At 53.5% G+C, this 13,988-nt stretch overlaps 1 protein-coding gene across 1 annotated transcript in view; it reads right to left on the bottom strand.

Moving 5' to 3' along the window:
* The window catches only part of LOC137358305 (plexin-B1-like), a 58,885-nt gene that overhangs the window by 21,433 nt on the left and 23,464 nt on the right, over window positions 1-13,988 (bottom strand). Inside the window, 12 exon segments of the mRNA XM_068024239.1 lie at window positions 393-569; window positions 6,047-6,183; window positions 7,097-7,202; window positions 7,492-7,643; window positions 8,032-8,198; window positions 9,720-9,813; window positions 10,334-10,456; window positions 10,960-11,088; window positions 11,971-12,079; window positions 12,425-12,533; window positions 12,847-13,003; window positions 13,574-13,706. Coding sequence (XP_067880340.1) covers window positions 393-569; window positions 6,047-6,183; window positions 7,097-7,202; window positions 7,492-7,643; window positions 8,032-8,198; window positions 9,720-9,813; window positions 10,334-10,456; window positions 10,960-11,088; window positions 11,971-12,079; window positions 12,425-12,533; window positions 12,847-13,003; window positions 13,574-13,706 — 1,593 coding nt within the window.

The raw sequence follows: 13,988 nt of genomic DNA, 5'->3' as shown, positions 1-13,988 counted from the left end.
TCCATATCCCTTGGTTAGACCACACTTGGAGCACTGTGCACAGTTCCAGTCTCCATATCCCTTGGTTAGACCACACTTGGAGCACTGTGCACAGTTCCAGTCTCCATATCCCTTGGTTAGACCACACTTGGAGCACTGTGCACAGTTCCAGTCTCCATATCCCTTGGTTAGACCACACTTGGAGCACTGTGCACAGTTCCAGTCTCCATATCCCTTAGTTAGACCACACTTGGAGCACTGTGTACAGTTCCAGTCTCCATATCCCTTGGTTAGACCACACTTGGAGCACTGTGCAAAACACCCGGGACAAAGCAGATGGGCCGAATGGGCTCGGTCTGCCTGTATTTTTGCTCTGTATCACTGCTGGCCAATCACTGCACTCCCCCACTCACCCAAAGAAGCTGCTGGTTGGTTCTGCAGCTGTTATCTGCGGGTTTTTGGTGTATTGGTAGAGGGCTGTCTCCAGAAGCTTCCGTGCCTGTCCGTAGATCACCATCACATGCACTTCACTCGTCTGATTGGCTGGGCTGGTGCGGCAAACTAACTGGTCAATCTCAACACTTCCCACTCTGCAAAATACATACATTTAACTTTACAACTGGGAAAACACAGACACACAGCTTTACAACCGGGAAAACACAGGCACACAGCTTTACAACCGGGAAAACACAGGCACACAGCTTTACAACCGGGAAAACACAGACACACAGCTTTACAACCGGGAAAACACAGGCACACAGCTTTACAACCGGGAAAACACAGGCACACAGCTTTACAACCGGGAAAACACAGGCACACAGCTTTACAACCGGGAAAACACAGGCACACAGCTTTACAACCGGGAAAACACAGGCACACAGCTTTACAACCGGGAAAACACAGGCACACAGCTTTACAACCGGGAAAACACAGACACACAGCTTTACAACCGGGAAAACACAGGCACACAGCTTTACAACCGGGAAAACACAGACACACAACTTTACAACCGGGAAAACACAGGCACACAGCTTTACAACCGGGAAAACACAGGCACACAGCTTTACAACCGGGAAAACACAGGCACACAGCTTTACAACCGGGAAAACACAGACACACAGCTTTACAACCGGGAAAACACAGGCACACAGCTTTACAACCGGGAAAACACAGGCACACAGCTTTACAACCGGGAAAACACAGGCACACAGCTTTACAACCGGGAAAACACAGACACACAGCTTTACAACCGGGAAAACACAGGCACACAGCTTTACAACCGGGAAAACACAGACACACAACTTTACAACCGGGAAAACACAGACACACAACTTTACAACCGGGAAAACACAGACACACAACTTTACAACCGGGAAAACACAGGCACACAGCTTTACAACCGGGAAAACACAGACACACAACTTTACAACCGGGAAAACACAGGCACACAGCTTTACAACCGGGAAAACACAGGCACACAGCTTTACAACCGGGAAAACACAGGCACACAGCTTTACAACCGGGAAAACACAGACACACAGCTTTACAACCGGGAAAACACAGACACACAGCTTTACAACCGGGAAAACACAGACACACAACTTTACAACCGGGAAAACACAGGCACACAGCTTTACAACCGGGAAAACACAGGCACACAGCTTTACAACCGGGAAAACACAGGCACACAGCTTTACAACCGGGAAAACACAGGCTCACAGCTTTACAACCGGGAAAACACAGGCACACAGCTTTACAACCGGGAAAACACAGGCACACAGCTTTACAACCGGGAAAACACAGACACACAGCTTTACAACCGGGAAAACACAGACACACAGCTTTACAACCGGGAAAACACAGACACACAGCTTTACAACCGGGAAAACACAGGCACACAGCTTTACAACCGGGAAAACACAGGCACACAGCTTTACAACCGGGAAAACACAGGCACACAGCTTTACAACCGGGAAAACACAGGCACACAGCTTTACAACCGGGAAAACACAGGCACACAGCTTTACAACCGGGAAAACACAGGCACACAGCTTTACAACCGGGAAATCACAGGCACACAGCTTTACAACCGGGAAAACACAGGCACACAGCTTTACAACCGGGAAAACACAGGCACACAGCTTTACAACCGGGAAAACACAGGCACACAGCTTTACAACCGGGAAAACACAGGCACACAGCTTTACAACCGGGAAAACACAGACACACAACTTTACAACCGGGAAAACACAGACACACAACTTTACAACCGGGAAAACACAGGCACACAGCTTTACAACCGGGAAAACACAGACACACAACTTTACAACCGGGAAAACACAGGCACACAGCTTTACAACCGGGAAAACACAGACACACAGCTTTACAACCGGGAAAACACAGACACACAGCTTTACAACCGGGAAAACACAGACACACAGCTTTACAACCGGGAAAACACAGACACACAACTTTACAACCGGGAAAACACAGGCACACAGCTTTACAACCGGGAAAACACAGGCACACAGCTTTACAACTGGGAAAACACAGGCTCACAGCTTTACAACCGGGAAAACACAGGCACACAGCTTTACAACCGGGAAAACACAGGCACACAACTTTACAACCGGAAAAACACAGGCACACAACTTTACAACCGGGAAAACACAGGCACACAGCTTTACAACCGGGAAAACACAGGCACACAGCTTTACAACCGGAAAAACACAGGCACACAACTTTACAACCGGGAAAACACAGGCACACAACTTTACAACCGGGAAAACTAAGGTACACAGCTTTACAACCGGGAAAACACAGGCACACAGCTTTACAACCGGGAAAACACAGGCACACAGCTTTACAACCAGGAAAACACAGGCACGCAGCTTTACAACCGGGAAAACACAGGCACACAGCTTTACAACCAGAAAAACACAGGCACACAACTTTACAACCAGGAAAACACAGGTACACAGCTTTACAACCGGGAAAACACAGGCACACAGCTTTACAACCGGAAAAACACAGGCACACAACTTTACAACCAGAAAAACACAGGCACACAACTTTACAACCAGAAAAACACAGGCACACAACTTTACAACCAGAAAAACACAGGCACACAACTTTACAACCGGGAAAACACAGGCACACAGCTTTACAACTGGGAAAACACAGGCACACAGCTTTACAACCGGGAAAACACAGGCACACAGCTTTACAACCGGAGAAACACAGGCACACAACTTTACAACCGGAAAAACACAGGCACACAACTTTACAACCGGGAAAACACAGGCACACAACTTTACAACCGGGAAAACACAGGCACACAACTTTACAACCGGGAAAACACAGGCACACAACTTTACAACCGGGAAAACACAGGCACACAGCTTTACAACCGGGAAAACACAGACACACAACTTTACAACCGGGAAAACACAGGCACACAGCTTTACAACCGGGAAAACACAGGCACACAGCTTTACAACCGGGAAAACACAGGCACACAGCTTTACAACCGGGAAAACACAGACACACAGCTTTACAACCGGGAAAACACAGGCACACAGCTTTACAACCGGGAAAACACAGGCACACAGCTTTACAACCGGGAAAACACAGGCACACAGCTTTACAACCGGGAAAACACAGGCACACAGCTTTACAACCGGGAAAACACAGACACACAGCTTTACAACCGGGAAAACACAGGCACACAGCTTTACAACCGGGAAAACACAGACACACAACTTTACAACCGGGAAAACACAGACACACAACTTTACAACCGGGAAAACACAGGCACACAGCTTTACAACCGGGAAAACACAGGCACACAGCTTTACAACCGGGAAAACACAGACACACAGCTTTACAACCGGGAAAACACAGACACACAGCTTTACAACCGGGAAAACACAGACACACAGCTTTACAACCGGGAAAACACAGGCACACAGCTTTACAACCGGGAAAACACAGGCACACAGCTTTACAACCGGGAAAACACAGGCACACAGCTTTACAACCGGGAAAACACAGGCACACAGCTTTACAACCGGGAAAACACAGGCACACAGCTTTACAACCGGGAAAACACAGGCACACAGCTTTACAACCGGGAAATCACAGACACACAGCTTTACAACCGGGAAAACACAGGCACACAGCTTTACAACCGGGAAAACACAGGCACACAGCTTTACAACCGGGAAATCACAGACACACAGCTTTACAACCGGGAAAACACAGGCACACAGCTTTACAACCGGGAAAACACAGGCACACAGCTTTACAACCGGGAAAACACAGACACACAGCTTTACAACCGGGAAAACACAGACACACAGCTTTACAACCGGGAAAACACAGGCACACAGCTTTACAACCGGGAAAACACAGGCACACAGCTTTACAACCGGGAAAACACAGACACACAACTTTACAACCGGGAAAACACAGACACACAACTTTACAACCGGGAAAACACAGGCACACAGCTTTACAACCGGGAAAACACAGACACACAACTTTACAACCGGGAAAACACAGGCACACAGCTTTACAACCGGGAAAACACAGACACACAGCTTTACAACCGGGAAAACACAGACACACAGCTTTACAACCGGGAAAACACAGACACACAACTTTACAACCGGGAAAACACAGGCACACAGCTTTACAACCGGGAAAACACAGGCACACAGCTTTACAACCGGGAAAACACAGGCACACAGCTTTACAACCGGGAAAACACAGGCTCACAGCTTTACAACCGGGAAAACACAGGCACACAGCTTTACAACCGGGAAAACACAGGCACACAACTTTACAACCGGAAAAACACAGGCACACAACTTTACAACCGGGAAAACACAGGTACACAGCTTTACAACCGGGAAAACACAGGCACACAGCTTTACAACCGGAAAAACACAGGCACACAACTTTACAACCGGGAAAACACAGGCACACAACTTTACAACCGGGAAAACTAAGGTACACAGCTTTACAACCGGGTAAACACAGGCACACAGCTTTACAACCGGGAAAACACAGGCACACAGCTTTACAACCAGGAAAACACAGGCACGCAGCTTTACAACCGGGAAAACACAGGCACACAGCTTTACAACCAGAAAAACACAGGCACACAACTTTACAACCAGGAAAACACAGGTACACAGCTTTACAACCGGGAAAACACAGGCACACAGCTTTACAACCGGAAAAACACAGGCACACAACTTTACAACCAGAAAAACACAGGCACACAACTTTACAACCAGAAAAACACAGGCACACAACTTTACAACCGGGAAAACACAGGCACACAGCTTTACAACTGGGAAAACACAGGCACACAGCTTTACAACCGGGAAAACACAGGCACACAGCTTTACAACCGGAGAAACACAGGCACACAACTTTACAACCGGAAAAACACAGGCACACAACTTTACAACCGGGAAAACACAGGCACACAACTTTACAACCGGGAAAACACAGGCACACAGCTTTACAACCGGGAAAACACAGGCACACAACTGTACAACCGGGAAAACACAGGCACACAGCTTTACAACCGGGAAAACACAGGCACACATCTGTACATCCGGGAAAACACAGGCACACAACTGTACATCCAGAAATATACAAAACACAACATTGCAACCAGGAAAACACAGAACAAATATGGGAATCAGAGAGAAAGCAACAGAGAGAGAGATAAACAGGGAGAGAGGGAGAGAGAAAGAGATAGACAGCAAGAAAGTGACAGAGGGAGAGAGAGACAAACGGAGAGAGAGAGAGAGGCAGTGAGACAGACAGAGAGAGAGACAGGGTCAGAGAGGGAGGGAGAGAGAGAGAGAGAGATACACAGAGTGAGGGAGAGACGGGGTTGAAGTGAGAGACACAGAGGATCAGACTGACAAGGAGTGAGAGTGAGGGAGGATAAGGACAGAGAGAATGAGAGAGTGACGGGTTATTAGCAGATGGAGAGATGCTGTCGAAGGGCTCAGTGAAACAGAGGGACAGGTTAATAGGTACCTACATGTTACAGGGGAGATTGGCCAGTGAGACACTGATATCACTCTGACTTCCTGTCAGTAAGTTCGATCCTGTGATAGTCAACATTGTCCCACCAGCGACTGGTCCTTTCACTGGGAATATAGACATCGGCTGAGGGTCCTAAACACACAGAGAATTCAATCATTTTAGTACTGAGGGAGTGCCACACTGTCGGAGGGTCAGTACTGAGGGAGTGCCACACTGTCGGAGGGTCAGTACTGAGGGAGCGCCGCACTGTCGGAGGGTCAGTACTGAGGGAGTGCCACACTGTCGGAGAGTCAGTATTGAGGGAGCGCCGCACTGTCAGAGGGTCAGTACTGAGGGAGTGCCACACTGTCGGAGGGTCAGTACTGAGGGAGTGCCACACTGTCGGAGGGTCAGTACTGAGGGAGCGCCGCACTGTCGGAGGGTCAGTACTGAGGGAGTGCCACACTGTCGGAGGGTCAGTACTGAGGGACGGCCGCACTGTCGGAGGGTCAGTACTGAGGGAGCGCCGCACTGTCGGAGGGTCAGTACTGAGGGAGCGCCGCACTGTCGGAGGGTCAGTACTGAGGGAGCGCCGCACTGTCGGAGGGTCAGTACTGAGGGAGCGCCGCGCTGTCGGAGGGTCAGTACTGAGGGAACGCCGCACTGTGGGAGGTTCCATCTTTCAGGATGAGACATTAAACCCGAGGCGCCCGTTTGCCCTCTCGGGTGGATGTAAAAGATCCCACGGCCTCTATTGGAAGAAGAGTGAGGGGGTGCGGGGGGGGGGGGGGGGGGGGGGGGGGAGCTCTCCCCTCCACCCTGGGGCTGATATTTATCCCCCAACCAACATCACCAAAGAACAGACGATCCAGGTCATTTGTCACATGGCTGCTTGTGGGATCTTGCCGTGTGCAAATTGTCTCTCTCTCTCTGACCCTGTCATTGGCTGTGGGGCGCGTTTGCTTGGAGGTTGTGAACGGCAATGCGCGGCTTTTAAAAAAAAGAGAACGTAAATCAGAGAGCGCGACTCGACGCCTTGTGTGTCCGCCTGGCAGTTGGAACGTACCTGGTAGGTAAAGGTCTGGTTTGCGAAGGTTGGCTCCCTCTCTCCGATTGTCACTTGCACCCATCCTGATAATTCCTTTCCACTTCCAGCCACTGTGCAGACGATCCTGAAGCAGAGAAAGAAAAGGTTAATCAGGGCTGTGCTTAAAATCCTCCCTCCATCGCCTCATCCCTTCCCCATCTCTGTAACCTCCTCCAGTCCCTACAACCCTCCTTATCTCCGTAGCCGCCTCCAGCCTGGACAACCTGCCGCGATCTCTGCGCCCCCTCCGATTCCGGCCTCTGGAGCATCCCCCCCCCCGATTCCCATCGCTCCACCATTGGCGGCCGAGCCTCCAGCTGCCTGGGGCCCTAAGCTCTGGAATTCCCTCCCCAACCCTCTCCACCTGCCCGTACCTGGTGGAGACTTGATATCCGGCAGCACTGGCGACGCAGGGGAGACCGGCCACCTTCACTGCGTTCTTGATGTCCGCGAAGCGCTGTCCGAGGTTCGTCCCGCTGATGGTGAGGGTAATCCCGCCCTCAACCGGAGCCGTCGTCGGTTCGATCTGGAACGGCAGAGTTAGGAGGGGAGGTGGCAGGGAAGGTCCCGTCAGTCACAAGGCTCTCGAACCTGACAAATATCCGGGCAGGAATTCGAGGAGGGGAGTCTGGGATTAACTGGAGGGTCTTGTGCCCCCGCACCCCCGGGCTCCCGAAATCCACCCCCCACCCCCGCCCCCCCCGGGATATTCAGCAATGGCATGCAGCACCCCCCTTTATTCATACCCTCCCCCACCCCCCCACCCAACCTCGAGGCTGTGATGCCCCAACAGGCGAATAGCCCACTCGCCGATCAGGGAACGTCACCCCCGGTTTGTGGGGGGAGGGGGGAAAAAGAGCAGTGGGAAAAAGAGCGGTGGGACGCGCGATATGTCAAAACGGCGAGGCACTCACCTGCTCGATTCTGGGGAGCGGGCAGATCTGTACCACCGGCGCGTGGCAGGACTCCCGGTACAGGCAGGCGGGCACCCCTGCCCCGCACCACACGCAGCCGTACTTGGCGTCCGTCACCTGGCAGCGGCTGCAGTCCGACTGGCCAATGGCGCAATTGTAGAGGGTAACTGGGGCGGTGGGGGGCGGGGGGGGGGGCGGGGGAAGAAACATCAGAAAGGGAAATCATCAGGAACGCAAGGCACAATGCACACGTCCGCGGCCGCACCCACCCCCCGCCCCAAACCCGACCCCAGACCCCCAGCAGCCACCCTACGGTACCCACCGTCCGCCACTTGCCAGCTCAGCCTGAGTATCCAGACCAGGATATTCGACTACGCGGGGCATCGCAACACTGCCCTTTCATCTGAAATATGGGCTTTTTCCCAGTAGCAGGGGACAAGTGGATGCCGGCCCAGAACCCGGTTGGATTTATACCCCATTCGCCCCTGATCTGGGGGATCCAGATTATTAAGAACCCACCCCCCACTCCACAGCACCGCCCTCCCGTCCCACAAACTTCACCACCCAGCTGAGGCTGAGGGGAGGGGTCGTGGAGAAACCTGATGGGAGGAGTGACATGACTGAGGCAGCGTGTCTGCTGTTAATTTCTCCCTCAGTACTGACCCTCCGACAGTGCGACGCTCCCTCAGCACTGACCCTCCCACAGTGCGGCGCTCCCTCGGTACTGACCCTCCGACAGTGCGGCGCACCCTCAGCACTGACCCTCCGACAGTGCGGCACTCCCTCAGCACTGACCCTCCCACAGTGCAGCGCTCCCTCGGTACTGACCCTCCGACAGTGCGGCGCACCCTCAGTACTGACCCTCCCACAGTGCGGCGCTCCCTCAGCACTGACCCTCCCACAGTGCGGCGCTCCCTCAGCACTGACCCTCCCACAGTGCGGCGCTCCCTCGGCACTGACCCTCCCACAGTGCGGCGCTCCCTCGGTACTGACCCTCCCACAGTGCGGCGCACTCTCAGCACTGACCCTCCGACAGTGCGGCGCTCCCTCAGTACTGACCCTCCGACAGTGCGGCGCTCTCTCAGTACTGACCCTCCGACAGTGCGGAGCACCCTCAGTACTGACCCTCCGACAGTGCGGAGCACCCTCAGCACTGACCCTCCCACAGTGCGGCGCTCCCTCAGCACTGACCCTCCCACAGTGCGTCGCTCCCTCGGCACTGACCCTCCCACAGTGCGGCGCTCCCTCGGCACTGACCCTCCCACAGTGCGGCGCACTCTCAGCACTGACCCTCTGACAGTGCGGCGCTCCCTCAGTACTGACCCTCTGACAGTGCGGCGCTCTCTCAGTACTGACCCTCCGACAGTGCGGAGCACCCTCAGCACTGACCCTCCCACAGTGCGGCGCTCCCTCAGTACTGACCCACTGACAGCGCGGCGCTCCCTCAGTACTGACCCTCCAACAGTGTGGCGCTCCCTCGGTACTGACCCTCTAACAGTGCGGCGGACACAAACTAAGGAAAACTCCCCCCGCTCTGAACTCCGAAGAAGGGTCACTGACCCGAAACGTTAACTCTGCTTCTCTTTCCACAGATGCTGCCAGACCTGCTGAGTGGTTCCAGCATTTCTTGTTTTTATTTCTGAACTCCTCATTGTTGGAGTCTCAATCAGCAGCCAAGTTCCCCTTACCATTCAACTGGTCTAAACTGTCAATTCGAAACGGGGATCTCCTCTGGACAAACACACTGATTCCACATTCCATTGTCGTAGCTGAGAATTCAAACTGAAGAGAAGAAACATTAACACTTAGCCCCCTCGATTAGATTCCAGCCTGTAACTCACTCCCGAGTATCTGTTATTCTATATATGAACCCCCCCTGAACCCCTCGATTAGATTCCAATCTATAACTCACTCCCGGGTATCTGTTATTCTATATATAAACCCCCTGAACCCCTCAATTAGATTCCAGTCTGTAACTCACTCCCAGGGATCTGTTATTCTATATATAAACCACCCCGAACCCCTCGATTAGATTCCAGTCTGTAACTCACTCCCGGGTATCTGTTATTCTATCTCTAAACCCCCTGAACCCCTCAATTAGATTCCAGTCTGTAACTCACTCCCGGGTATCTGTTATTCTATATATAAACCCCCTGAACCCCTCAATTAGATTCCAGTCTGTAACTCACTCCTGGGTATCTGTTATTCTATATATCAACCCCCCCCGAACCCCTCGATTAGATTCCAGCCTGTAACTCACTCCCGGGTATCTGTTATATCTGTGCCGAATCTTAATTCATACCTTGTAAGTGTGACAGGTGATATTGAACATTCCGGGATGTTGTGTGTCCTTTTGAATGTCAGCTTTAATTATCAGCGGAGTGTTCTTAAATTCCAAAACGCAATGATACTCCGTTTCCTCGATCTACAGAACAAAGACAATGCTGATGATTTCCGGTAGGTTTTAAGCAGCATGTTAAACGAGGAGGGTGACACGGAGAGTTTTAGGGAGGGAATTCCATAGCTAAAGGCTGAGGTTATTATTTTAATTATCCTAATACAGCGCGGGATAGTAACAGTGTGAAGGGCATAGCGAGGGAGGATTTCTTGCAATGTTTGCATGAGAGTTTTCTTGACCAGTGCGTTTCCAGCCCAATGGGAATGGAGGATGTTCTGGATCCAGTTCTGGAGAATGGAGCATGTTTGGGTGGTGGTGGGGGCGGGGGGGGTCATTTGGGGAAGAGCGATCACAATATCTTCAGCTTGGGAACAGTTCCGGAAAAGGACAGAAATTGTAAGCTGTGACAAGTGAGGCACCACGCAAACAGGGGCTGGGGGGGGGGGGGGTGGGGAGGTTGGGGTGAGGGGAGGCCGCCCAGCTCGGGTCGCTTCCGGAATGTTCCGCCCCACCCAACAAAAAAGACTCACTTCCAACAGGTCCAGGTGCCATCCAATCAGCTTCAGGGCTCTCTCGTGACCCACTGGAATGAGTGTTGACCCCTCGATCCGCTCCACGTAGGGGCAAGGGTCAGGACCCTTTGTCACAGCCTCGTGGTCCTGGACACAGGGAGAGAGCAACAGGTCAGCTCAACAGAGGGTTGCTCGTCAACCCCAGAGGTGCGGACTCTCACTCGGGGTCCAGGCCCCTCCCAAACCACCCCCCCCCCGCCAACTCTCACCTCCCTCCTTGTCTCATCACTGAACCCCCTTCAAGCTTGGAGTGTCCCAACTGGACGATGCCAATTTGAGTTTACCTCACATGACCTCCGACCCCGGCCAACGCTCCCGCCATAGGTCACCTGCCTTTCCAAACAAACAGCAAATCATCACCTGATTGGATAAATTAATGACTCGGGAACCGTCTGCCTCCCATATTCTCTCAACCAATAAAACCTGCTGACAAAAATTTCCAGAACGTAGAGTTTTTATTTTTGGCATGCCTGGATCCCAGCAGTGATCCAGAGACGGAGGCTCTCAATCCCGGATACACCAGGGCGAATCCTGGAGGTTCGGCAGCTCTCCCGACCCGCAGTTCCACTCGATTACAGGCTCGTCAGCAGTGAACAGTAAGTGGGAACCCGGCCTGAATCCACTCCCTTCCCCTCAACCAGGAACACTACGGCCTCGCTACAGACCCTCGGACAGTGCGGCGCTCCCTCAGTGCTGCCCCTCCGACGGTGCGGCGCTCCCTCAGTGCTGCCCCTCCGACGGTGCGGCGCTCCCTCAGTGCTGCCCCTCCGACGGTGCGGCGCTCCCTCAGTGCTGGCACCAGGAGAGTGTCAGGTTTGGATTACGGGGCTCGAGTCTCTGGAATGGGGGCTCGAAGACCCCCGTCCTTCGGACCGTGGGACAGGGCAGTGAGACTCTCTAAGATCGAACAGCTACCCCTTGCAATGAATGAATGGTCCTTCGCGGAGAGATCTGCCCAGCGCCACTCACACGCTGATTGTAGATAACGCTCTCTCCTCTGCACTGTACCAGGTGGGTGCAGCGATGTTCCAAAAGACACCAGTTACAATTCCAGGCACTGGTGACACATGCCCGACACCTGGGAATGTCAGACAAGGCGATGTTAAACAAAGATAGCAAGTAAAACACCCGTCCCTCCTCGCCCGCTCCCACCCCTCCTCCTTTGTGTCACTGAGGGTTATGGGCTCCACAGACCCTCCCCACAACATGATGAAGGGGGTTTCGATGGGGTAGACGTAAAGAAGATGTTTCCACTTGTGGGGGGAGACCAGAACTTAGGGGGGGGGGGGGTCATCAATATAAGACAGTCAGTAATAAACCCGATGGGGGAATTCAGGAGGAACTCCGTTCTGCAGAGGGTGGTGAGAATGTGGGTGCTCCCCGTGAGCTCGAGTGCGTGTGCGTGAGTGTGCGAGGAACGTACGGGGAAACGGGCCGGAGATCCGCCACTCTGTGGCAATCGTAAAACGCAAAGTCCGTGCGGGCAACAGTCACGTCTCTGAAGCGCAGGGCCAACTCCACCGTCACGTGATCTGAGCAAGAGAAACAACCTCCGTTAGTAACACAGCCTGAGGCAGAAGGGAACGAGGGCACGGGACCCCCTCGGGACCGAGAGTCGGACAACAAGGGACATCGCCCTCGGGACTGGGAGCGTTCGCCTGATGAGAGGCCAAGGCTGCTGTCCTGGGCCTACGTTTGTGTCAGCCCCGAGGCCCCAACTTCGCCCTTGACAACACCACGCGCTGGGCCACATGGGGCCGGCAACCATGTCAAGGACTCGGAGCACCCTCGCCCCTCCCCCCTCCTCCTCCCCTCCCCCCCTCCTCCTCCCACGCAACATCTCACCTTTGCCAGGCTCATTGGCGGGCACTGTACTGGCGTCAGGTGACTGGCAGGACACCAGGTTGCCCGCCACGAGGGCTCGGGCGGTGTACGCGCCGAAGGAGCAGTTGAATCCTTCTCCCGGTCGGAGGACTGGCATCCGATCGAGCCTCAGGGTGACCTGCAAATCGGAAATGAAGTGCTTGTCAAGTTAAACCCAGCCGACGGGCGCCGACACTCCCGGCAACCATTAACACGGAGACTTTGGAGGCAGAAGCAAAACTCCCAAAGTGGCTTCACACGGGCCTAGTTCAGACCCCGAGCCACCTGAGGCGATATCAGAGACCGGCGAACAAAAGCCCGGTCAAAGAGGTCGGTTTTAAGGAGGAGAGGGAGGGGTGGAGAGGTTTAGGGAGGGAATTCCAGAGCTTAGGGCCCCAAGCAGCAGAAGGCCCATCCGCCAATGGTGGAGCGATGGGAATCAGGGGATGGTCAAGAGGCCGGAATTGGAGGAGTGCAGAGATCTCGCAGGGCTGGAGGAGGTTACAGAGATAGGGAGGGTTGTAGGGGCTGGAGGAGGTTACACAGATAGGGAGAGAGTGAGGGCCATGGAGGGATTTGATGGGGTCAGTGTCGAGGGGGGCTTTCCTCTGTACCCCAACACGATGCGGTGACACAGAAGACAGAGGGAGGGTTGCGGAGGATCAGGTTGCGCAGCGGCCCGACCGGTTGCCATGGCAATGGGGCCTACCTCTGCCTGTTCCTCCTTGCTCAGGTTGGCAGGGATCGTACTCTGCACAGACAGGCATCGGCCATTTCTGTCATAGAACCACAGCCAGTGATTGGCTACCCGATGACGGACACACTCGAGTTTCCTGGAACATCTGTGGGGAGAAGCAAATCGAGTTAGTCTGAAGTTTGACCGACAGAGACACCATTTCGTCAATACCCTTCGGAACATTAGAGGATCGCACCCTCCCCAACTCTGTAACCATCTCCAGACCCTACAACCCTCCCCATCTCTGTAACCTCCTTCAGAACCGACAACCCTCCCGATCTCTGTAACCTCCTCCAGAACCTACAACCCTCCCCATCTCTGTAACCTCCTCCAGACCCTACAACCCTCCCCATCTCTGTAACCTCCTTCAGAACCGACAACCCTCCCG

This window comes from Heterodontus francisci, chromosome 49 (assembly GCF_036365525.1).
Source record: "Heterodontus francisci isolate sHetFra1 chromosome 49, sHetFra1.hap1, whole genome shotgun sequence".
NCBI lineage: Eukaryota > Metazoa > Chordata > Chondrichthyes > Heterodontiformes > Heterodontidae > Heterodontus > Heterodontus francisci.
This window is presented reverse-complemented; position numbering and strand designations above follow the sequence as displayed.